General features: G+C 42.7%; 1 protein-coding gene across 1 annotated transcript in view; it reads right to left on the minus strand.

Moving 5' to 3' along the window:
- CDC20B (cell division cycle 20B) overlaps window positions 1-24,084 on the minus strand; it is a 31,046-nt gene continuing 6,962 nt past the window's right edge. The window contains 8 exon segments of the mRNA XM_071730732.1: window positions 1-2,043; window positions 5,366-5,483; window positions 6,227-6,352; window positions 13,785-14,013; window positions 16,793-16,887; window positions 17,735-17,908; window positions 17,910-17,932; window positions 21,247-21,383. Coding sequence (XP_071586833.1) covers window positions 1,880-2,043; window positions 5,366-5,483; window positions 6,227-6,352; window positions 13,785-14,013; window positions 16,793-16,887; window positions 17,735-17,908; window positions 17,910-17,932; window positions 21,247-21,383 — 1,066 coding nt within the window. The 3' untranslated portion in view covers window positions 1-1,879.

Raw genomic sequence — 24,084 nt, forward strand, 5'->3', positions numbered from 1 at the left:
TAAAAGCTGCTACTACACATGCTCATATGAGAAGACAGGCATAGTCTAAGTTCTGAGACACAAGCTTCTCACTAGGCATTTCTCAACTGATAATCAACAATCCTATCTTTTTACCTATTCTGAAGACCAGACAAGATGATGTCAGAAACCAGCAGCTTAGTAGCAGATTTAAGTTCACACCTTATGAGGTAAAAAGCATGAGTGGTCTTAACATTTCAGGACTAAATTAGCAACCATGGGATTTATAAAAAGCAGAAGATGAGGTTTTAAAAATTGTAAGAACAAAAACATGAGAGTTTCACATTCCTTTCCAGATATATTTGTGCCCCTGTTAACCTTGCTTCTCTCTTTTCATAATTTGATCACACCTTAAATTTCCATGATTTGACACTGCTCTAGTCCCCTAATCTACCATTGTCCCCCAGTTAATGAAACAAAATTTTCCAGCAGAAAAGAAAAAGTCTGAACAATATGATTTTCCAAGCTCACAGGTCTCTTAATATACAAGAGCAAAAGTGAATACTTAATCCTTGCCTCTCTTCATTCCTAATAATGATAGTAAAGCTCTCAAATAATGAAAGCAAAGTCTGTGGTTATAACATACTTTAAGTAGCTCTACGGAGCTGCATCTGAATAGCATCTGAAAAGTCATCCTTACCTGCTGACAGTGCACAAGTCTTACACAGGCAAATGTCTGTTAAAGTCCAAGAAGTTGGGTCCTTGTGCTCACAGTTTTATTTACTAAATAAAATTCATGAGAGAGAAAGCTGCCAGGTTTGCTGACACTCAGAACTAAACTGGTACAATGAAGGAACAAATGAACTAACTGTTGTGTTTGATCCAAACAACATTTTTGACAGAAGACATGAAGGCACAGACCCCAGTTGCTATGCACAATCAGAATCATTTATTGTGTGGTCTGTTACACTTATATAGTATCCCGATATCTATTGATTGATCTACAATTTGCACCTCAAAGTGCTCTTCCTAGTAACATAAAACCTTATCTACCCATTCCCACCAGAGGCACCTGGTACCAGGACATAACATTGTCCAGATGGCAAATTCCTTAAATTATTTACAACTCTTTGTTCTTCTTTAGGGTCAGTGAGTGCCAGGGAATTCACAACACTCCTCTATCCAATGCAGGCCTGCTCCTCTGCTGTTCTCCTATACATTTTCTATGACTATGTCCATCTGGCTTATTAATCAGTTGATTACATAATTATACAAAACAGTAGAATTAGCATTTATATTTCAATCATTGTAAAATACACTAGGTGGATTTGCAGATAGGAAACAATTCAAAACCGTATAAAGACAGTTTTCTAATTAAAGTGGCTATAATTATCACTATAAAAACAATAAAGAACTTCCAGTAAATCATTTTATTTAACCTAGATCTCTAGAAATATTTAGACAGATTTTGTACTATGATGTAATAGATAGACCAATACAGTACCCTGCACCGGTCTCTACTGATCCTAGCCTTTGAATGATTCAAAACAATTTCCATGAGCTGGTATGTGGTTCTCAACGGGGACATTAAGATGATGTAAAATTACTTACAAATATCACAACTAAAAGCAGGACCTAAGAATTTATGCTGTAACTTAACACAAAGTGGATTTCCTCCATGCTTACTAGTTTAATGAAAATAAATATGGTGGGTTTCTCCAGCAGTAGAACATTTCTATTACTGCTAGGATAAGCAAAACAAACTACTAAGATTTCACATGAAGGACCAATGGGGAAATTTGCTTTCTCTTGAAAAAATTTTACCACTTTTTGCCATGTTTCCATTGGAAGTTACACACAAATATTTTGAATTATTGAATGGCATAAGTACATTTAATCACTTGCTTTTAAGGAAAAGAAGTCACAAGAATGAGCTTAGAGAACCGCTAGAAAAAGCCTTGCTGCTGTGCTTGCTCTCCTCACACTCCAGGCACTTCCACAGACGAGCTGTCCCATCAGCTGTGACAGAAAAGAGCCTGCTCTGATTTGGGCTCAGAGCTATATGCAGGACTCTCCCTTTGTGACCTGTGAACCAAAATGCACACAAAGCATGCAAAGATAAATTAGAGTTCTACATTGATTATGGCAGCGACTTTCACCATCCCCACCAACACTTTTAATATAGCAGCTCAAAATGCTGCAAAGAATGTGTGGAGCTAGCATTATCTATTGATGATTTTCACATTAAGAAAGAGTTGAAGGCAGTATCTATCTTCTTATCAGGGACCAGGCTTCAACTGCCACGACTGTACCACACTGAGAAGACATTTCTGTCAAAGGAGAACAATGAACTTGAACTCTTGATTCTTCACTGTATTTACAACATCAGTCCCATCTGTGTTTGGTACTGTGTCTCACTGCCAAGTTTTCCCATCTGGTTCTACATACCTTGTAGACAGAGTTTGCAGCTGATCCAACCATCACGAGATCATATCTCCAGCTGCTCAGTTATTACTGTTGAGGAGATCTTTTAACACTGATCCCACCAAATAATTTATTGGAATTCCGTATAAAGTTTATCTGTAGCTGTTGTAAATCTGGGAGCCGGACACTGAATGCCAAGAGCTACCCCAGTCTAGCAGCACAAAAGACATACAAAACTCATTAACCTAGTTATACAATTATGTTCCTCAATAGAAGCAACTGAATTTGAAAGGAAAGAAGAGTCCGGTATTAAACCAACACTGTTGAGACCTGTACTTATATCTGCTCTTCTGTAAGATCTAGCATGAAGTAAACCATGAGTTTTCAGGTACACAGGAGCATGAGAAATTAGAAGCCTTTTCACTCTGAGTTACCGGCCATTAGCTTGTCTGTTTGGGTGAGTTATTATATAGCTGAAGAGTGACCCAAGGAGGAAAAAAGAAACTTCTGAGATACAGTGTATCTCATCTAAAACAGACAAATGAACCACATCCTGAAAGAAGTGTGGAAGTATGAAGGATTGGTTGGCTTGAGTGACCCGGTTGAATGAATGCAGGTGACCTATGTGCTCCCATCATCTGCATCTGAGTTCTCCATGAACTCAGTGTAGATAGCTCTTCTCTAGTTCGAAATAACATGTGTCCACCTAAAGTTGGTGAAGAGAATATTGACAAAACCACTAAATTATTTCAGCAGAGATTAATTTTCATGCTTTGCTCCTTTTCAAATTATTGAATGGTACATGATCTTTGTCACTATTTAAGACCATGAGTTTACAATTCAGTGAATTCTTTACACAGTCTCTATACAGTGTCTGTAATGATTTGAAGGAAGAGCTAGAGATAAACTTTGAAGGCACCTGGAACTACCCACACTGCTCATCAAAATCTGATTAATAGTTTTAGAAAAAAGATGTAAACAGGAATAGGGAAAAAACAGGAGAGTTTAAATTATTTATTTCCACGTTTTCTGAAAGGAGAGGGGTAGGGTTTTATTTCACTGTTTCAAGATGACATTCAAATACATTTCAAAGCAATTACATAATTTGATTGTATGTTTTTCTTGATCTACAAAAACTTTTCTAAAGGGAGGGCATTACACAAAGTTAATCTTTTTTATCTAGTAAATTACTCTAAATGTTTTACCACGATTATTTTAAAAATGCACTCAGAGCTATTTCAGGTGTTGTTCTTTTCTGAATATGCCTTGTAACATACAACCTCAATTACTAAAGTACTCAGCAGTAACTTGACAGTGCTACATTGTCAGCTGAGGTCTCCAGCATTTTGAAGGACGATTAAACAGAGATTCAGTTCTGATTTTGTTCAATTTTTGGGTGTAGAACTCATGTTGGTAAGGGTATCTGAGGCTCACTGATAATGATCTCACTATCATCCAGCACAGTATTTTTTCTGAACATATGTTGACACATTGACAATTTCTTTCAACATTAAATTGCTTACAGTAAGGTAATAAAAGTCTTCATAAGCAGGAACACATCTATGTAACAATTATCTGGTCTTTTTGTTCACGAAAATTAGTTTCTCTTTCAGACAAATAAACTGAATAGGAAACAGGATGATAAGTAACCCTCCAGTCTCACCAAATTACCAGTGTATTTGATTTAGATGGTAAATGTTTTACACCATATGCTATTCTCAAGAGCAAATCTAGGTTTCATTTCAAATAGTATGGCTAAAGACTTACAAAGATTTGAGAAACCTCAAGCTAGCGCAGCTAAGACTAATGATCACATAACTCCAGATCATTTCTCAGAACATCGCAGGACCTTCAGAGCTACACATAAATGAGCAGGGGTAAGGAAAGAAAAGCAGCACAAACGAGCAGCATTATACAAGGACAACGTGTAATCAGATCCATACACAGCCCTGCTGCCCACTCCCTTCTAGCCCTCTGTTTTGACTCTCCTGTGTCTTCCTCTTATACACTAGTGTTGAAGCCAAGTCCTTGGTTTCACCCAAGCTGCTGGCCCAAGGACAGCACCCCAGTATATGTGGGATTTAACAAATCAAGAACATAGCAAATGCCTTCAAAAGTAGAAATAGTATATAAAAAATTATTTCCAAATATAAGCTGTCAGAATGAAAATCCAGAGCTTCTTTGGCCCTGTCTTGTCAATGAGCGTGAAAGACCAACCATACTTGTTTAAAAGCAGACAGTGTTCAAATAATTTGGTTTTTCTTTTAACTTCAGATCCTCCTATTGGATCACTTCAGTTAACAGTGAAACAAGTAAAACTTAATGGACAGGAGTGACAGCTAGCATTGGGAACAAGGCTTAATAGCATGAACAGCTTTCATGTGTAGTGTAGCCCACAGTCCACGGAGCTGCAAGGAAACCCCACTTTCTCTAGCTGACAACACAGTACAAGGAAAACATGCTGCACTGCATTGCTTCATAGCCAAACTTATTAAAATCCAGACAGCTCTAAATAACACACTGATTTCAAACATAATTAGGACACTGCTTCAGTATTCTCCCATGATGAGCCGCAAAACTGAAGATCTACATCTAAACTGAGTTATATACTGATGAACCCAGTATATATTGGAGGCAAACTACCATTAGCATATTCAGCCCACACCTAGTAAGCCATTGAGAGAAGTGGAAATCAACATTGTGCCCCTGGGATAGCCTTAGAAACTATAGGAAAGAATCCTATCACTAAAACCATGGAATTTTACAGATATAACTTACATTATTTTCTTATTAAGTCAAACTTTACGATCTCATGAATGAGAATTGAGCACATGAATGCTATATATGTAGTCAGAAAGTGGATGTGTATGTGACTGCTCTTTTATTTCTATTTTATATAAGTGTAAAATATATGCACTTGCAAAAACACACTGATGAGACAGATAGTTAACTGAAAGTTCAGACTAGTAACTGAAATACTTGCCATGTAGTTCTGATGAATTGGTAAACATGGGATACTTCCATATTTTCATCTGATTTCCAGGAAGGCCTTGTCCAGTTATCAGCTCACTGATTTTGGGTAACCAGAGCAAGGAACAAATCTATTGCAATTTAAAATTCTATGTTAGTTTTCAAAGAGTGTTCAACATGCACTGTTCAGTAGATTTGAAATGTTATCATCAGTGTTTAAAAAAGCTACTGAGGAACAGTCCCAACAGAATATTTACTTATTTAGAAGGGTCATCTCATTCCTCACAATGCTCTCTCTGAAGTACAGCTGCCTTGTTATACATAAACATAATAGCCTGTCAGTATAAAACCAAAACCCTTCAAATACATCCTCATCTAAGCTGTCAAAGCTCCAGAAGAACCAGCAGCTATGCTGCTTTACTCAGCAGAAAATCTGTTCTTCTGTCTCCTAATATTCAAACTTTCAAGATGGATGTTTGAACTCTGACTCTTAAAACTCCTCTCACCCCAGCACTCCGGGAACTTCTCACCATTCTCTCCACATTGAGGGTTTTAGCCAAAACTTATTGCCAATGTGGAAAAGATGACAAGTGTCTGGCTGAGCAGGGTTAAGGAAAGAAAAGCAGCACAAACAAGCAGCATTATATATATATCCTCTTCAATCACTTCTGTGTGGAGACAGAAGCAGTGAATGAGGAACAACAAACCATTTCTGAGTCCAATCACACATTGCAGTGCTGAATGTATCACTACTGCACATGGAGAAAATCCTGCTGCTCCTCTGACCACCTTCAAAGATAGTGGGAGTCTGCCAGATGAGCACAGCTATACAAGAAGAGCATAGCCTAAACATGCAGACATTTCATCATTTCACCTGAGAATCTGAAGCTGTACTTTGGATGATTTTCTCATTATTAATGTCCCAGACACGCAAAATCCCATCTTTCATTCCACCCTCTGTAGCAAGGACTTTGGTCTGCCAAGGACACCAGCTCATAGCCTAAATAAAACAATCAAACAAACAAAAAAAACAACCCATAAACCACAGATGCCAAAACAGACCAGGAGGTTACCTGAAAGATTAGTAGATTTGCTTAAAAGCTTAATTGGAAAAATTAACTGCAACAAGTACCCAGAATGTATCTTCGCCTTTTTTCCTTCTACACCATGCTCTTCCTCTGTGCACACACATAGCAGTGCAAAATCCCAAAACTTCAAGTGCTGCTCTCTTTGCTATTGCTTCACAGCAGCCTACGCTGTCCCACGTATTTTCATAAAACTGTGGTTACCCTGCTTGCCCTTCACAGGCCACAGGTTCACACCTTGGAACTAAGAAGAACCCTACAGAATACAGCCTTACTGCCTAAATTAACATCACAGAAGTGTAAGCAATATGGCTTACAGGGCTTAGTTTCTTCTGAGATATTTCCAAGATATGCTGATGCCTAGACTCTACCTGAAGAAATGCTACTACAAATTGAATTTCACCTATTTCAATAACCTTCTCTTTAACAGCAGAGCTTCAGGCCAGTCTCAGATTTTTCTAGAAGGATAAATTGCTTACAAATGCTGGACTACCCTGCTTCTTATTGGTGATACATATCCTCTGTCCCACACAGATTAGAACTTCATAAAGATGAAGAATCCAAGTTGTCTCATTCCCAGTTTCTCACTTTGGATTTTTTGCTAAAAGCAATGACAAACAATAATGACACAAAAATCATTTCAGCATTGGATTTTTAAAAAAAATTTAAAAATTGAAATATCTTGTTTGTTAACTTGTAAGTACTGTACCACCCAAGTTCTCTGTGCAAAACAGCCCAGAAGACTGTTGATTTTATTTCTATTTGGCATTACAGTGTAGCAAGATGAACCTCTTCTATGGATGCGGCACTCCAAGGTCCAACCGGGTCTCCCAGTAGAATCTCATGAATGGTGCTCTGACCAGCCTGGATCAGTGCTACTGCTCCAAAGGTGGCTAAACCAGCCCCCTGGCTTCCCCAGGTGTGAGCTTTTTATTGGCCCCCCTAATCCTGCTCATGTGCAGTAGGGGCCTGCCCTAATTAGGCACAGGTGGGCTTAACACGAGGTCAAGCCCACTACCTGGCAATTATTGGCACCTGGTTGCCTCATGTCACTACATTCTCCCCCCTTCCCTTTTTTTTTTTTTTGGTTTTTTTTTTTGGTTTTTTTTTTTTGTGAAGAACTATCGTGACAACTGTAATAAGTACATAATAAACACAAAAATAAGTACATATTAAACACAAATACAACAAAAAATGACAATTCCTCCTTTTTTTTTTTTTTTCCCTAAGGAAGACAAAAAATATATGAAGTTCAAAAGTATCACCAAGGTTATTCAGTTTGAGCTGCTGGATGATGCATCATTGTCCATTAATGATCTGGTCGCAGCAGGGCATGTTCATTTACTGGGTACCCAAAGAGGTCCGGAGTCTGTGGAGACACAGCTATAACCTCTTCCAGTAAACAGTAGCGGCTTGGGCGCTACCCACTGACCTGTAGATGGATCCTTGTAATTGATTTGGATTTCCAGCATGTGGTTGATTTTCTGGGACAAATAATGGAGTAACGGGGGGTTTTTGGGAATCGTGGCTTAGGCTGAGAAAGTTCAGTGTAAAAAGCACTTTGCTAAGCCGCATCTGTGCGTCCATGTCTTTGCTGTCTTTTTGCTTTTGTAGATATGTCTTCAGGGTGCAATTGGCTCTTTCCACTATCGCCTGGCCTGTAGATGAGTGAGGGATCCCTGTAATGTGTTTTACTCCCCAAGCAGCAAGAAACTGCATGACCTTTCTGCCTATATAAGCAGGCACATTGCCAGTTTTTACTACTTGAGGGACCCCCATGACAGCAAAGCAATTGGTCAAGTGACGGACCACATGTAGACCCTTCTCCCCTGTCTGAGCTGTCACCCAAAGCATGCCTGAGAATGTGTCTATGGTTACGTGGACATACTTGAGTCGTCCGAATTCTGGAACATTCTGTGACATCCATCTGCCAGATCTCTCCTGCTTGCAGCCCGCGTGGATTGACTCCCACTCCTAGAGCAGGGCCAAATTGTGTGCACTGAGGGCATGCTTTAACAATCCCTTTTGCATCTTCCCATGGAACTGCAAACATGCGCTTCAATGCCCTGGCATTTTGGTGGAACAAGGAACGGCTGTTGTGAGCCTTTGCGAACTGACTTACGGGACCCTGCATTCCTAGGCTGACCAGGGAGTCAGCCTTTGCATTTCCTTCCCCTAGGCCTAATGATGTTTTATGGCTACGGATGTGAAGGATACAGCACGGTTGTGTGCGAATTTTCAGCACACGCTGTAATGTGAGGAAGAGTTCCAGTAGCCATTGGTTTTGTACTGGCTTGATAAGAGCATCCTCGATACGGTTCGCCACTCCTACCGCATATTGCGAGTCGGAGATGATGTTAAGGGGGACACGTCGCCATTGCGTTAAGGCCCAAATGATAGCCAGTAGCTCCAGAGTCTGTAGTTGTCTTTGTTGATGCCCGGAATCAAATAATGCTTCCACTGCCCCTTATCCTGCCATACGCAGGCAGCCATTTTCGATCTTTTTCCGGCATCAGTGAACACGGTGATACCAGGCACTGGATGCTCTGAAACAATTGGTTGTTCTATCCAATGGAACTGGCTGATGGCCTGCAGGCGCTTGTGTTTTGGGCCTCCATGACGGATATCTCCAGAGTATTCGAACAAGGCGAGTTGTAGTGGTATAGAGCATTGCAGCAACCAATCAAAATCAATTGTTTTGATAGGGATGCTGATCCATCATGGCTCTCGACCATCTACTTCAAGGCAACGTTGTCGTCCCTTTCATATCAGGAATGCCGTTATCTCGGTTTGTTGCCAGATACCTTTCTGGGCCGTGTGGGGTGGAAATAACCATTCCAAGATGGCTATCGAGTCCGATTTTGGAGAGCTTTGGTTGTCATGGTGGTGTTCCCCATTATTTCCTTTGCCAGTTGAAATCCTGTAACAGCAGTGCGAATGGGAATGAAGGGTGGTTGCATACCCAGACTCCAATGGCTTGGGTGGCATCTCGACGATCTGCAAAGCCGGTTGCCAGTTTGTGGACGACCTGTTTTAATGCATTGGTATGGTTATCGGTCTAGTCCACTAATGCACCTGGTTGCATGCCCCGTAATAGTGACAAAAAGGGGTGGATATCTGCGTTGGTGAGTCTTATAATGGGTTGAACCCATTGAAGCTCACACACTAGCTTTTGGGCGTCATTCAATGTTTTGATCGAGCTGATCACTTCTAGTTTTTGCGGTCTCACCATGGCGTGAGTGACTTGCCACCCTAAGTAGCTCCAGGGCGATTGTGTTTGCACTTTCTCAGGAGCTACAATTAATCCTTTTGTCTTCAGTTGATCGGTCAATATCTGACTAATGTTGTCAGGGAACGGGGCTTTCTGGCAAAGCAGTATGTCATCCATATAGTGGTAGATTAGTGTGTCCGGCATTTCTTTTTGGATCGGCGAGAGTGCCCATGCCACATACATTTGGCATATCGTTGGGGAATTTCTCATCCCTTGGGGCAACACTACCCATTCGTATCGCTTCGCAGGTTCGCTTTTGTTGATCAATGGGATGGTAAAGGCGAAGCGAGTCGTGTCTTCAGGATGTACGGGAACGGTGAAGAAGCAATCCTTGAGGTCAATAACCAGAAGGTGCCAGCCTCTGGGTAACATTGTAAGTAGGGGCAGCCCGGGTTGGAGGGCGCCCATCTGGTTGTTGACCTTGCGCAAGTTGTGTAGTAATCGCCATTTTCCTGTCTTCTTTGGAACCACGAAGATGGGCGTGTTCCAAGGGCTGACAGACGGCTGGATGTGTCCTGCGTCCAGTTGTTCCTTTACCAGACGGTTGGCGATTTCTAGCTGCTCTTTGGATAGGGGCCACTGTTCCACCCAGACAGGGGTGTCTGTCTTCCATTGCAGTCTGGGAGTTGGCGGCATGTCTGCATGTAAGGGCATGTCTGGCCCTTATTAAAAATGTTGAGGGGGTTGGATGGGTTCAGGAATGGAGAGAACAGCCCCTAGTTGGCTGATAACTTCCCTGCCAACCAACCCTCCAAGTTGTCCTGGTAACGGCAACACATAGGGACATACGGTCACCGCTTGTCCTTCGGGAAACTGTAATTGCACAGGTTCAAGGGCCTGAAGGGGGGTGGAACCACCACCTATTCCCTGGACGGCATCATGGGCAGTGATAAGTTTCCAATGACGAGGCCACACATTAAGGTTGATTATTGTAACATCAGCCCCGGTGTCCATCATCATGGAAAGGGTCTTGACCTCTTTTCCAGAGGTCAACTTTACAATTATAATGGGCTTTGTCTTCATCTGTTGCACTAAGGTTACCAGAGTGCTTCCAGAAGATCCAAAGTCTTGACTGCCTCGTGCCACGGGGGTGTTCTTTCCCAGATTCATTTTTGGAAGGAGGACCAGTTGTGCTAGCCGGGTTCCTGCTTTGATTATCAGGGGAGGCGTTAATGTAAAACAAGTGATCATTATTTCCCCTGTATAATCCGCATCTATAACTCCTGGGAGCACGAGTCCTGCGACTCCAGTGGAAGAACGGCCCATTAGTAAGGCTCCAATCGTGCTATTTTCTTGGTATATAGGTCCATATATTCCAGCCGGTAACCGGTGTACCTGTGTTCTCGTGAGGGTGATGTCTACTGCTGAGGGCACATCGATGCCCAGGCTTCCCCTTGTGGCTGGGGTGGGAAGCTGGTGTAAAGCGCTGGCCCAGCTACTCGTGTCATGGTGTGGGGACCTTGCGCGCTGCGCCTTCCGTTTTTTGCAGACCTGCATGCCAGATTGTTGTGGTTATCTCTCGGGCATCGGTCACACCACACCATGGCTGAGCAGACTCTTGCCGAGTGGCCTGTGGCTCCACATCAAAAACAGACAGGGGTGGATTTTCTTGATCGATTTCTCCTTCTGTATCAATTTTCCCTTCTGTCTAGTTTCTGTGCAACTGCCGCGAGGAGCTTTTGAGCGGGTTCCAGGACGGCAGCAAAGGCATTAGCCATACCCTTGTTTTGTTGAGTTTAGGTGGCCCTGGCAGCTACCTCTAGCATCTCCAAGACGTCAGCTGTTTTTGTTAAAGTGGAGAACAGTGACTTCATTCTCGGATTTGCGTTTTCAAACGCCAGCAGCTTGAACATGGATTCCTTTTGATCTGTTCCCAGCTCGGATTGAGTCATGATAGATTGCCAGAGTCTGTCAACAAAATGTTGAAAAGGCTCATTCATCCCTTGCTCGATGGTAGTAAATGAAGGGACTGGGGTGGGTTCTGGGACCACACAGAAGGCTTGGCGGGCTAGGTGCGCAGCGACGTGGTGGAGCACAGTCGGGAATTGGAGCTGGACTTGGACATCTGCGTAACATCCTGAGCCTGTGAGCATCTCGGCAGTTATCCCTGATAGAGGGTCCCCGGGTGCTCGAGGGCGATTTGCCTCCACTTGGGCCAGGCGCTCCCATTCTTTGGCCCAGACAATCTGGTGGGAGGGGGTGAGCAGGTACCTGGCCAAATTGCGGCAGTCGTGGGGGCAATTAGTGTCGGCAGTGAAGAGCCAATCTAGGACGGCCTGGCCACTCTCTGATTTTAATCCTCCCTCTCTCAGGGTCTTCTTGGCTTGTTGTAAGGTTTTCCAACTGTGCTGTTCGAATTGAGGTGGCCCGTTGTTATCGTGTAGAACAGGGCAAGCAGTGGTGCTGGCCTCCCAATCCCCTTTGAGAATGGCATTGCAGATGAGGCCAGACCATCTTCCAGGTCGGGGTTTAACAGCACCTTTGATGCCTTGGTTGTTCTGTCTTGGTAACAACAGGGTTGGGATGTCCTCATCGTCATCATCAGGGATGATGACGGGGTTTAACAGCACCTTTGATGCCTTGGTTGTTCTGTCTTGGTAACAATGGGGTTGGGATGTCCTCATCGTCATCACCAGGGAGGGTGGGTGGGTCTCAATATTTATGGAAAGACGAGCGTTGTTGCATATCTGTCACCCTTTTTTCTAAAGATTTCATAGCCTGATTTGTTTGTTCCAGGAGGGCTTTTATTTTGTCCTCCAGGCCAATGGGTGCAGCTGATGGAGTGGCCGCTTCTTTCCCATGCTCTTTTTCTGAGCTGGGAGGTGGCAGTAGGGGTGGTTTCAGGCAGCAGCTGGGGCTGCCCATCTCGGGGGCATGGGCTGTCGGCGTCTCGTTTGTTTCGGTGCTCGGAGTACGTGCTTCTTTTTCCTCCTCCGGCCCAATATCTGACAGGAACTCGGCTATGGAATGGTGTGACTTCCCCGTCATGCCCTTAACGGCAAGACTGTTGTCCCTTAGCCCCAATAGTGCCTTCTGGGTTTCTCCACCCTGAGGAGGAGGGGTGGGTAGTGGAGATGCTGTGGGGACAACACCAGATCCTGCTTCTGGTGGTGGTGTTGTAGCTGTTGAAGGAAGTGCTGCAATGGCGGTGATGGCAGCTTCCGCCTCAGCTTTTATTTCTTTTAGGGCGTTAATCACCACCCCCCATGTACCGTCTAGTCTGGTTACATTTTTTGCCATTTCTTGGGAATGGAGGCTTCCCAACAGGTCGCTGACCTCCTGCCAGAGTTCCCACGCGGCCGCAGAGGACGGGGGGTGGGAGAGTTCTTGCTCCTTCACCCGTGTCACCAGCTTTTCATTAACAGGGGTGCTTGCTGACAATCCCATCTTTCCCTTTTTTCTTTCTTGGTCAATCAGTGGTAGAGAAGGAAAGGTAGTGGATCTTCTTACCCGACTCCTTGGGTTTTCTGCTAATGCTGGTTTGCGCCGGACTGGCTCCCTTCCTTCTGATTCGTCTGAGCATGGGCTAGATCGAGGTCTATGCCCACATTCTCCACCAGATGTAGCAAGATGAACCTCTTCTATGGGTGCGGCGCTCCAAGGTCCAACCAGGTGTCCCAGTAGAATCTCATGAATGGTGCTCTGACCAGCCTGGATCAGTGCTACTGCTCCAAAGGTGGCTAAACCAGCCCCCTGGCTTCCCCAGGTGTGAGCTTTTTATTGGCCCCCTAATCCTGCTCATGTGCAGTAGGGGCCTGCCCTAATTAGGCACGGGTGGGCTTAACACAAGGTCAAGCCCACTACCTGGCAATTATTGGCACCTGGTTGCCTCATGTCACTACATTATAGTTACAAAGGCCTACTAATCCAGTGAAATTTCCTGATCAAAGCCCTAGTAATCTTACCTGTGACTTAGAATGAGAAGAACCAACCTTAAAACTAACCATATCACAGCCAGTGGAGATGAAATTTATAGAAATCAGTGAGATAATCTCCAAAATTCCCTAACTCTCCATATCAACATTGTGATAACATGACAGTAAACACAGAAAAGAAGACATTACTTCTCCATATACCTTAACTGCTGAAGAATGAGATATGGTTTTCAGTGGCTTTGACTGCAATTTCACACAAAGGTCACTGGGCCATATATTCAATATGCCATTGCAAGACCCACTTGCCAGCAATTGGTTGGTTAGTGACCATTTCAGGCTGCAAATGCTCTGCTTGCTTTGGCAAAGTGTACCAACATGGTGCTGAGCAACCCAAACATCGTGGTGATGAATAGATCCTAGTCGTGAACCACTGCAGGTGAGAAAACACAGAATGGGTTTAATGTTAAAGAAGACAAACTGCTCCATCACACTGAAATTTCCTTGCCAATTCCAGAAGCAAACCAGAGCAGAGTAGAATGTGTCTGTAGAACAGTATTTCAGTACAAGGAAATAAAAAACAACCACTAAAAGCACATTCTGACCATAGAGCTGTCTGATGACAGAAAGGATCCAAGCAGCTGCTCAGTTCAGGCAGGAGAGAATGAAAACCCATTCTCATGGTTTTAACTTTACTGAATATATATTGCATTGTATGCCATTAATCTGCACCATGCTCAGCTGCCAAGTCATTTATTATAAACTCTTTCCTGTTATTCACGAGAAATAGTTTTGCAAGATGATTTTTGCCAAAGCCACACATGTTCAACAAAGAGACAATGTAAAACAGAATTGCTCTGGAAAGGGCTTCCTAAAAGTAAGAGTATGTTCTTTGGGTCTGTCCCTTCCCTTGTACCCTTTCTCCTCACTTCCAGACTCAAAAGAAAATCTGCACAGCTTGACACTTTTGCATGAATTGTCTGTTAGGAAATGGTTAGGAAATTGGTTCTACAGACAGCAGAACCAGTCTTACCAAATGAAGGAAGACATACCCTGCCTGAGAGCACAGCTTAGCTCCTGGAAAAAGGTTTAACAAATCAACTGTAGTGCTAAACTAAAAATACCTTGCAGTGCATTTTCTTTCCCTGGCCTCCTAAGGATATTACTGACATTAAATCTATGATGAAACAGAAGCACTTCCTGCTGCAAAGTCATATTTCACCTATTCTGCTGATACTGAAAATGTTCAATACCATCTTTCTGGGTATCTGAGAAACAGGTGTCTGATATTGCTGGAACAGATTAATTTAAGGTAATAATGACTGGAAACTTTCCCACACAGGCTCTTAAAAAACCTTCATATTAAAGTTGAGTGATTTGGAAGCTCTAAAAATGCACGCACAAAGCTGACTGATTTCAAGAAAAACTGTCCTAGTGTTCTAATATTATGGAATTGCCAAGCTCTTGAATTTTACAAAAGAGTGAAAAATTCCAACCAAGCAGTGCTCCAGTGAATATCAAGAACACCTTTATGAAAAATACCTATGAAGATACTTGGGAATATGTGCAGTACATGCAAAGGAATAAACACTTGTCTCCTGAAGATTTATATAGATTTTTCCTACTAAATAATTGGCAAAAAATCTAACCAAGAGAAATAGAATTTAATTACCATTGCTGGCCTTATTAAGGTTTTCAGTAATTCTAGTGTTATGAGTGGGGAGGAACTGGGCTTCTGAGAATCCTGTCTGAAAGGACATTTTTCCAGTTGGCACAAAAATAATTTATTTTTTTTTTTGACACAGAAGATGGAATCTGTTTAGCTAAAGACAAAGAGAAGTCAATAAAATTCTTGTGACAGATTAGTTTATGGTACTGAAATTTATTTACAGGTTCATGATGATGTGCTGTTGGACTGCTTTTAGCCACAGAAATTAGTATGCGATTCCAAAGCATTAGCTGTATACAGTGAAGTTACTGTAAGAATGCTGCTCGTATTTTAACAACAAATATTAACTCCACATCTTTTTATTATACAGGTATTTTAACCCTGCCAAAATACTAGAATCAAGTGGTTAGTTTCAAACCTACAAAAGAAGTAACCTATCAGCCTAATCTTCAATGACAATTACAGTTGACAGGTTCATGGTAAATTTTATCATCAATTTCTACTTCGAGAGATCTGCAGTTTAACTTTCTGTTGTTTTCACTCCTTGGCCAAGCTGAAATACAAACTGCAACCACTGTTTACTGTAATAAGGTTATGTCACTTGGCATTGGCAGGATACTCTAGGTGCATTCTTGTAATTTAATCCACCCAGCATACCTACTCCAGCAACAGCATTTTATTAACTGGTTATTCTGCTATCCTTGTACCTCACTCCACCCAGCAGATCTAGCACAATTGAACACCAGATATCGTGTGAAATCAGAATAACAGTATCTTTAGTGTTCCCATCCAGAGATAAAAGCTTCATTTTCAGTTTAATAATAAAGTCAGTTCACCCTTACTATTATTTCTGGTTTTAAGTAAAACAGAAGACTGTCATAGGATTTTAAAACCACAAAAGCACACATCATAAACAAGTCTCCCCTGAGCCCCTTCAAGTCTAGGTAAAAGATCTGAAACAGTGGGAGGAAAAAAAAATTATTCACATTATTCCTAAATATAAGCTATTCAGCAGCTAGTGTAAAACACACCCTTGGCAAAGCAAAGATTAACCACTTCAATCTTCCTTGGACTGTGGATAAGAATGAGGTGGCCATGTAGATCCACAGCTATACAGAGGGGTGTGCAACTCTTAACAGCTTTGTTTCCCTGTGCAACTGAAAAGACAGGTGCAATCTGGATTTCAGTGGAGGGGTAGTCTTAGCTACACACCCTCTGACCAGTACCAAGCAGGCTATGACTTTTGGAGTCCAGACCCACTGAAGAAAACACCATTTCAAGTTCAAGCTTTGTACAAAATCAAAGCCAGAGCCTCCATAGCGAAATTCTGCAAGTGGTCACAGCTTTCTGGAAGGAGCATAGCAAAAAAGACCAAAAAGGCAAGCTAAATTCCCTTGGATTCGACACAACTCCTGTGATGGTTGGTAAGCTAAGCAGCTGGATAAATCACCTTTGAGAACAGCCGATGGAAATAGCTAAAATAAATGGGACATTTGTCTAAGCAAAAGCAGGACTCTTTCTGAGAATATACTATACCACTTACCTGCTCAGAATATAATGATTCCAGCTCAGAGCTCCAACTACAGAAAGATGACCAAACATATTCCTCAACTTTTTTTTTGTTTCAATGTCCCAGAGCTGCCAACCCAAAAAAATGAGAAATTAAAATTTAACAACAAAAATTAATTTTTAATTATATTTTCATTTGTTTGCAAGTGAGCCACTGCCCAGTTCTGATCTGAAACATGAACAACCTCAAGCTCATTAATTTCATAAGATAAGAAGTATCTCCAAGTTTTTGGAACCTGTGTCAATAACGCTGAAGTCAGACAATATTGAAGGGAATGCACATCCCCTTATTTACATGTCAGTAGCTGGAAGTCCATATTTGAAACCACTGGCCTTAAATACCTTCATATTGCTGACTCACAACTGCAGCAGCCAGGTTCCCACACTACCTAGCTGAAGTCCCACAAAAATCTTTTGATAATAGAAATGTCCCATAAAATAACAGGCTGAGAGGTATGTGTATAATCAGAATGAAGTAAAATTCTTGCGTGTGAATCCATAAGGAGAGTTTGGCTTGAACTCTCGAGGCATTGATCACTCAAGTGATCTTAGCAAGAGAGATATAAGAAAAAATAGCCAGTGTTGAGTAAATACAGTGAAAGAATTACTCTTACTGGTGAAAAAAAAAAATCTGATTGTCTCTGGACAACTGAATTCAGTCATCAGCTTTTTTAACTGCTTCAAAAGCTTCACTGCACATAGATAACCCTTGATGTCACAAAGCCATTCAGTAAGGTGTATCATTCAACATGATACAAGGAAGTACTCTCCAGAAGAGCTCTTCTATAGTTTAGCCATTTTCTTTCATTTTCTAAAAAAACAAAATAAAAAAAAAATCAGCATTGAACTGATTGAACTGTCCTGTAGCCACTTAGCTAAAAATGGGAAAAAATGAAAAGAGTAAATTATCTAGTACTTGCACTTCTCCATCACTGGTGCCAATTGCAAGGCAAGTTCCTTCTTGTATCCAAGCCAGGGATGAAATGTATTTGGAACTGGAATTCAAATCAATCCTTGCAATGGCTTGAAGAGTTCCTCCATTCCAGATGTGTGCAGCAGGTCCTACAGCAATAGCAATGAGATTTTTCAGGGCTCCAGTCCAGGATGTTTAGATCTAGAAGAAAGCTACTAGAAATTGCTGCCAAAAAAAAAAAAAAATGTAGGTAATAGAATGAGATGAGGAAAATATGTTTTAGGGACACAGGCTTTTTTTTAAATAGCTACAGAAAAACTTTGAGGGATGTTTCTATGAAACCATTACTAGCAAGTATTCCTCCTATGTGATGGAGAGTATCTCTAACAAGCTAAGCTTTTTGTAAGACTAATCTCCACAGACTGGTATGTTTTTACAGCAGGATCTGACTTACAGCTTCCCCACATGATTTTTTAATCTATCACCCTGTATTTCGGATTGTCAAATGACTCACTCTAACTGAGGATCCTGCACCAACACCTACCACTCCAGAAACACTCTTGTTTGACAGTGACTTTCACTACTGAGGGAGACACAGGAGAAAGTATGTATTCTACAGGCTGTGCTACATCCTTGGGTTATTAGCATTTACCCCTGCATATGACAGGAAAAAAAAAAAAGCCACAAAAATCAAAAACAAAAGAGAAAGGGATCATGAGGGATACAGAGAAGGCTGATGTGCTCAATAATTTTTGCCTCAGTCTTCACCAGCAGGCACTCTGGCCACATAGACCAAGTCCCAGAAGGCAAAGGCAGGGACTGGAAGAAATAATATCCATCCCCCTGTAGGAGAAAAGCAGGTTTTAGACCATTAAAGAACTGGAAAGTGCACAAGTCCATGGGACCTGACACGATCCATCTGCAGATCCTGAGGGAGCTGGCAGACTAGTTTGCAAAGCCACTCTCCATCATATTTGAAAAGTCATGGCAGTCTGGTGACATTCCCACTGACTCAAAAAAGAGGAACGTAATCCCCATTTTCAGAAAGGGAAAAAATGAAGACCTGGGAAACTACAAACCAGCCAGTCTTACCTCTGTGACCAGCAAGATCATGAAGCAGATCCTCCTGAAGATTCTGCTAGGGCACACAGAAAATGTGGTAATGGTTGGTGGCAACCAACATGGCAAATCATGCCCAACAAATTTGGTGGCATTGGTTTACAATGTGGTCACAGTGTCAGTGGACAAAGGGAAAGCAACTGACATCATCTACCTGGACCTGTGCAAAGAGTTCAACACTCTCTCGAATGACATCCTGGTTTCTAAGTTAGAATGATGTTAACTCAATTGACAGACCACTAAGTGGGTAAGGAATTGGCTGAATGATCACACTCTGAATGTTGTGGTGAACAGTGCCCAAATGGAGTCCAGTGACGAGAGATGTTCCTCAAAGGTTGGTACTGAGACCGGTGCTGTTTAACATCTTTGTTGGCAACATGGACAGTGGGATTCAGTGCACTCTCAGGAAGTTTGATGTTGACACCATGCTGTATGGTGAGGTCAACACTCTGGAGGGAAGGTATGGCATCCAGAGAGATCCTCACAGTCTTGAGAGGTGGGCCCATGCCAGCCTTAAGAAGTTAAATACAGGCCCAAGGTTCTGCAGCTGGGTTGGGGCACTTCCAAGCACAATTACAGGCTGAAAAAGGAATGAGAAAAGCCTGAGAAGGACTTCAGAGTGCTGGTTTACAAGAAGCTCAAAAAGAGCAAGCAATGTGCTCTTCCAGCCCAGAAAGTCAGCCATATCTAGGGCTGCAGCAAAAGAAGCATGGCCAGCATGTTCAGAGAGGTGATTCTGCCCCTCTATCTTGCTCTCATGAGACCTCATCTGGAATCCAGCACATGGGTTGTAGAGCCCCCAACACAGGAAGGACATGGATCTGCTGAAGCAAATCCAGAGGAGGACTATGAAGATGATCAGGGCACTTGAGTACCTCTGCTATGAAAACAGGCTGAGACAGTTGGGATTGTTCAGCCTGCAGAAAAAACTCCAGGTAGACCTTGTAGTGACCTTCCAGTGCCTGAAGAAGGCCTACAAGAAAGCTGAGGAGGGACTTTTTGTAAGGGCATGTAGCATTAGAACAAGGGATAATGGATTTAAACTGGAAGAGGGTAGATTTAAATTAGATATTAGGAAAAACATATTTCCTGTGAGGGTGGTGAGACAGTGGAACAGGCTGCCCAGAGAAGTTGTTGATGCCCCATCCCTGGAAGTGTTCAAGGCCAGGCCAGACGAGTCTGGAGCAATCTGGTCTAGAGGGAGGTATACTTGTCCATGCAGGGCACTAAAACTAGATGATCTTTAGGGTCCCTTCCTATCCAAACCATTCTGTGATTCTGTGAAATTCTGCTCCTCACCTCCAGAACTTGCTCAGCAAGTATATGATGGAAATTATGATTCCACTGTCTAATGTTGTGTGTATTGCACCTGCAGACCCTTGCAAAGCAAGTTACTGCAGCAAATAGCCTCAGAACAGTACACTGTGTCAGGTAGGTCAGAAGTTGATAAAAATAAACGTTGTCATTTAGTACCAACAGAGGACTTTCTCCCAGCTGAGGGAAATCCTCAGCTGTCCATTCAGGGCACCTTAAAAGTGATTCTGCCTGCCTCCTGAAGCACAGAAGATTGTTTCCAGAAGTCAAGGTCTGACATATTTTCATAACTAAAATCACTCTGAAGAAGAGATGAATCCATCAGTCAGCTGTTTAACTACAGTCCTGTTTGTTGCAGCCAGAAATAAGTATTATGAAATCACTTCCAAAGATTTGTTAGTGCAGTTAGTCTTGGAATACACCTTATGCATAATCAGTGAAAATCATACAAACAAACCTTTGTCCTGTTCATATAGGTAAATTAACACTTGCAAGGATATATAAAAAAAAAACTCCACAGAGATTATTATAAGCACTTGCACATACAGAGCTGTTCATTAATTCTCATGAAGAATTAAAATATGTGATTGCTGCTGTAGACCAGAGATCCACATCAGTTCACGTGTAACTTGTGCATGTGTAATTCTTGCCTCTGCACCACCGAAGACATAAGTGTGATTTTAGTTCACACCCAAACCATAAACAATGTCACTGATGTCTTAAAAAATCAGAGATTTAAAAGTCTGCTCAACAAAGCTGCTGCCCTGTTGACTGTCTGGTAGGTATTCAAGACTGAAGGCTGAAGCATTTAACTTAAATTAAGCTGAGGGAAGTATATTGGTATGATCTGAAAGTTGTATTGAGATCTGTAACTGAAGGAAACTTCATGAGAATTAGCTAGCAGTGATTCTAGGGTTTGATCAGTCTTCTCTCCATCCTGGGACACATAGTTTTCAAAGATGCAAATATCCTGCAGATTTTCTATGTTATGTGAAGCGGATACACATTCACCACCTTTCTTGAAACATACATTAGAATTTCCAGTCTCCACAAAAAACACTACATGGGAGGAATCAACTTACAGTAATCGTTGTGCAAGCCACTAATATGAAGCTTCAGTTTGGATTCCAATGGTGTGGAAGGTTTTGAGATGGTAACAGCTCTGAACTCATTCTGGGTGCCCTCACAGCATCCTGTATTTGAAGATTCATCACGTACAAATCAGTAACACAAACCACCACCAGTTTTTCTCAGGTCTTTCTGAATTCTCACTGAAGTTGTGCCTCCATGGTCCAGAGGAAGCCCAAAGGGTCTAATTTATCCTGGGTAGGCTCAAAATAGTAGATACATCAAACTAGGCGAAAGCTACCTTTTACCACCTCTCTCAAACATCCATGTATTTAGTCACCTAGAACAGAGAATAGGCTCCACAATATTTTGTTTCAATTGTACCACAGCTCAATATAGAGTGTGAGTTTTTTTGTCCTCCTTAGTTTTCTGTCAGAAGTTTGTAGCAGAATGATGTTTCACATGTGTTCTCACACTTCAAAACCCACTCGCAGAGCAATTAGCTTTTTGGCTTTCTCATGTTAATTTTCCACCATAAGGTCTCCCCATCACTATCTAACCACAAGACATGGTTTTTAAAGCACATAGGCTTTGATGACAGCGCATGAAGCTTGTGACTACATCTTGAGAAACAAAAGCAAATATGAGTAAGCAGAAGAGTCATCCTTTGTGGTCACTGTCTTAGGCTGTAAAAACTCCAAACAATCCCAGAAAATAAAGTCAGATCATTAGCACTATGAATCATGTAATGTTATAATTTTATGCATAGAATCATAGAATCATAGAATTGGCTGGGTTGGAAGGGACCTCAGAGATCATCAAGTCCAACCCTTGATCCACTACCCCTGCAGTTCCCAGCCCATGGCACTGAGTGCCACATCCAGTCTCTTTTTAAATATCTCCAGGGACGGAGAATCCACTACTTCCTGGGGCAGCCCATTCCAATGTCTGATCACCCTCTCAGTAAAGAAATTCTTTCTAATGTCCAACCTAAACCTCCCCTGGCACAACTTAAGACCGTGCCCTCTTGTCTTGTTGAGGGTTGCCTGGGAAAAGAGACCAACCCCCACCTGGCTACCCCCTCCTTTCAGGTAGTTGCAGAGAGTGATGAGGTCTCCTCTGAGCCTCCTCTTCTCCAGGCTGAACAGCCCCAGCTCCCTCAGCCTCTCCTCATAGGATAGCTAACTACCTTGCTGTAACGTGCAAAGCAGAAAGCTGGAGACTGACATTTCTGCACTTTTCTGTTTCGACTTCCTTTTTTAATTACCCTCTAGAGAGAAGCATTTATAGAAAATATCACAAGTTTCAGGGGCAGAACATATTACTTATGTTTCCAACTAACCTTCTCTGTTCAAAAACATTCAACAGTGACAAAGTTTTTCTACTCTGTAACTTAAATACACACAACACAAACATCCTATAGCAAAGTCCAATGACAAACTGTTGAGAACATACTTCACACAGTCATTCCCTACTCTGTGCTAAATCTTGTCCCTTAATCCAAAAGTAATTTCTGCCAGACAATAAATGTTTCCCCTCTCATGTCATACCTTCTCTATCTCCAAATGAAGACTGAAGATAATTAAGGGAAGACCACAGTTATCTTCTACTTCTAAAATTTTCTGGAGTTAAACAAGCAAGAAGGATTGAAGGAATTACATTTGCTGTGAGATATGAAATACTGCATTTTAACTCTACAAGAGTCTAATACCAGTGAAAATGTCTTTGTATAGAAATGATTAGACAGAGAAAAATCTGTATTTCTAGCACTTTTCTGAAGCCAGCCAAGTAAGATAATACAGAAAACCAAGCTACTTACCTCAGTGCCTGGCAGGGTTATGGAGCAGATCATCCTCAGTGCAATCACACAGCACCTGCAGGATGGGCCAGGGATCAGACCCAGCCAGCACGGGTTTAGGAAGGGCAGGTCCTGCCTGACCAACCTGATCTCCTTTTATGATCAGGTGACCCGTCTGATGGATGAGGGGAAGGCGGTGGATGTGGTCTACCTGGACTTCAGCAAAGCCTTTGACACCGTCCCCCACAGCATTCTCCTGAAAAAGCTGTCAGCCCACAGCTTGGACAGGAGCACCCTGTGCTGGGTTAGGAACTGGCTGGAGGGCCGGGCCCAGAGGGTGGTGGTGAACGGGGCTGCATCGAGTTGGCGGCCGGTCACCAGTGGTGTCCCCCAAGGATCAGTGTTGGGCCCAGTTCTTTTTAATATCTTTATCGATGACTTGGACGAAGGGATTGAGTCCATCATCAGCAAGTTCGCAGATGACACCAAGCTGGGGGGAAGTGTAGACCAACTCGAAGGCAGGAGGGCTCTGCAGAGGGACCTGGACAGGCTGGAGAGCTGGGCCGATTCCAACGGGATGAGGTTCAACAAGGCCAAGAGCCGGGTCCTGCACTTTGGCCACAACAACCCCATGCAGCGCTACAGGCTGGGGACAGAGTGGCTGGAGAGCAGCCAGGCAGAAAGGGACCTGGGAGTCTGCATTAACAAGAAACTGAACATGAGCCAGCAGTGTGCCCAGGTGGCCAAGAAGGCCAATGGCATCCTGGCCTGTATCAGAAACAGCGTCACCAGCAGGTCCAGGGAGGTGATTCTTCCCCTGTACTCAGCGCTGGTGAGGCCACACCTCGAGTACTGTGTCCAGTTCTGGGCCCCTCAGTTTAAGAAGGATGTAGAGGCCCTGGAACAAGTCCAAAGGAGGGCAACCAGGCTGGTGAAGGGACTCGAGCACAGGCCCTATGGGGAGAGGCTGAGAGAGCTGGGGCTGTTCAGCCTGAAGAAGAGGAGGCTCAGGGGAGACCTCATTGCTGTCTACAACTACCTGAAAGGAGGATGT

The sequence above is a fragment of the Heliangelus exortis genome, chromosome Z (assembly GCF_036169615.1).
Source record: "Heliangelus exortis chromosome Z, bHelExo1.hap1, whole genome shotgun sequence".
Classification (NCBI taxonomy): domain Eukaryota; kingdom Metazoa; phylum Chordata; class Aves; order Apodiformes; family Trochilidae; genus Heliangelus; species Heliangelus exortis.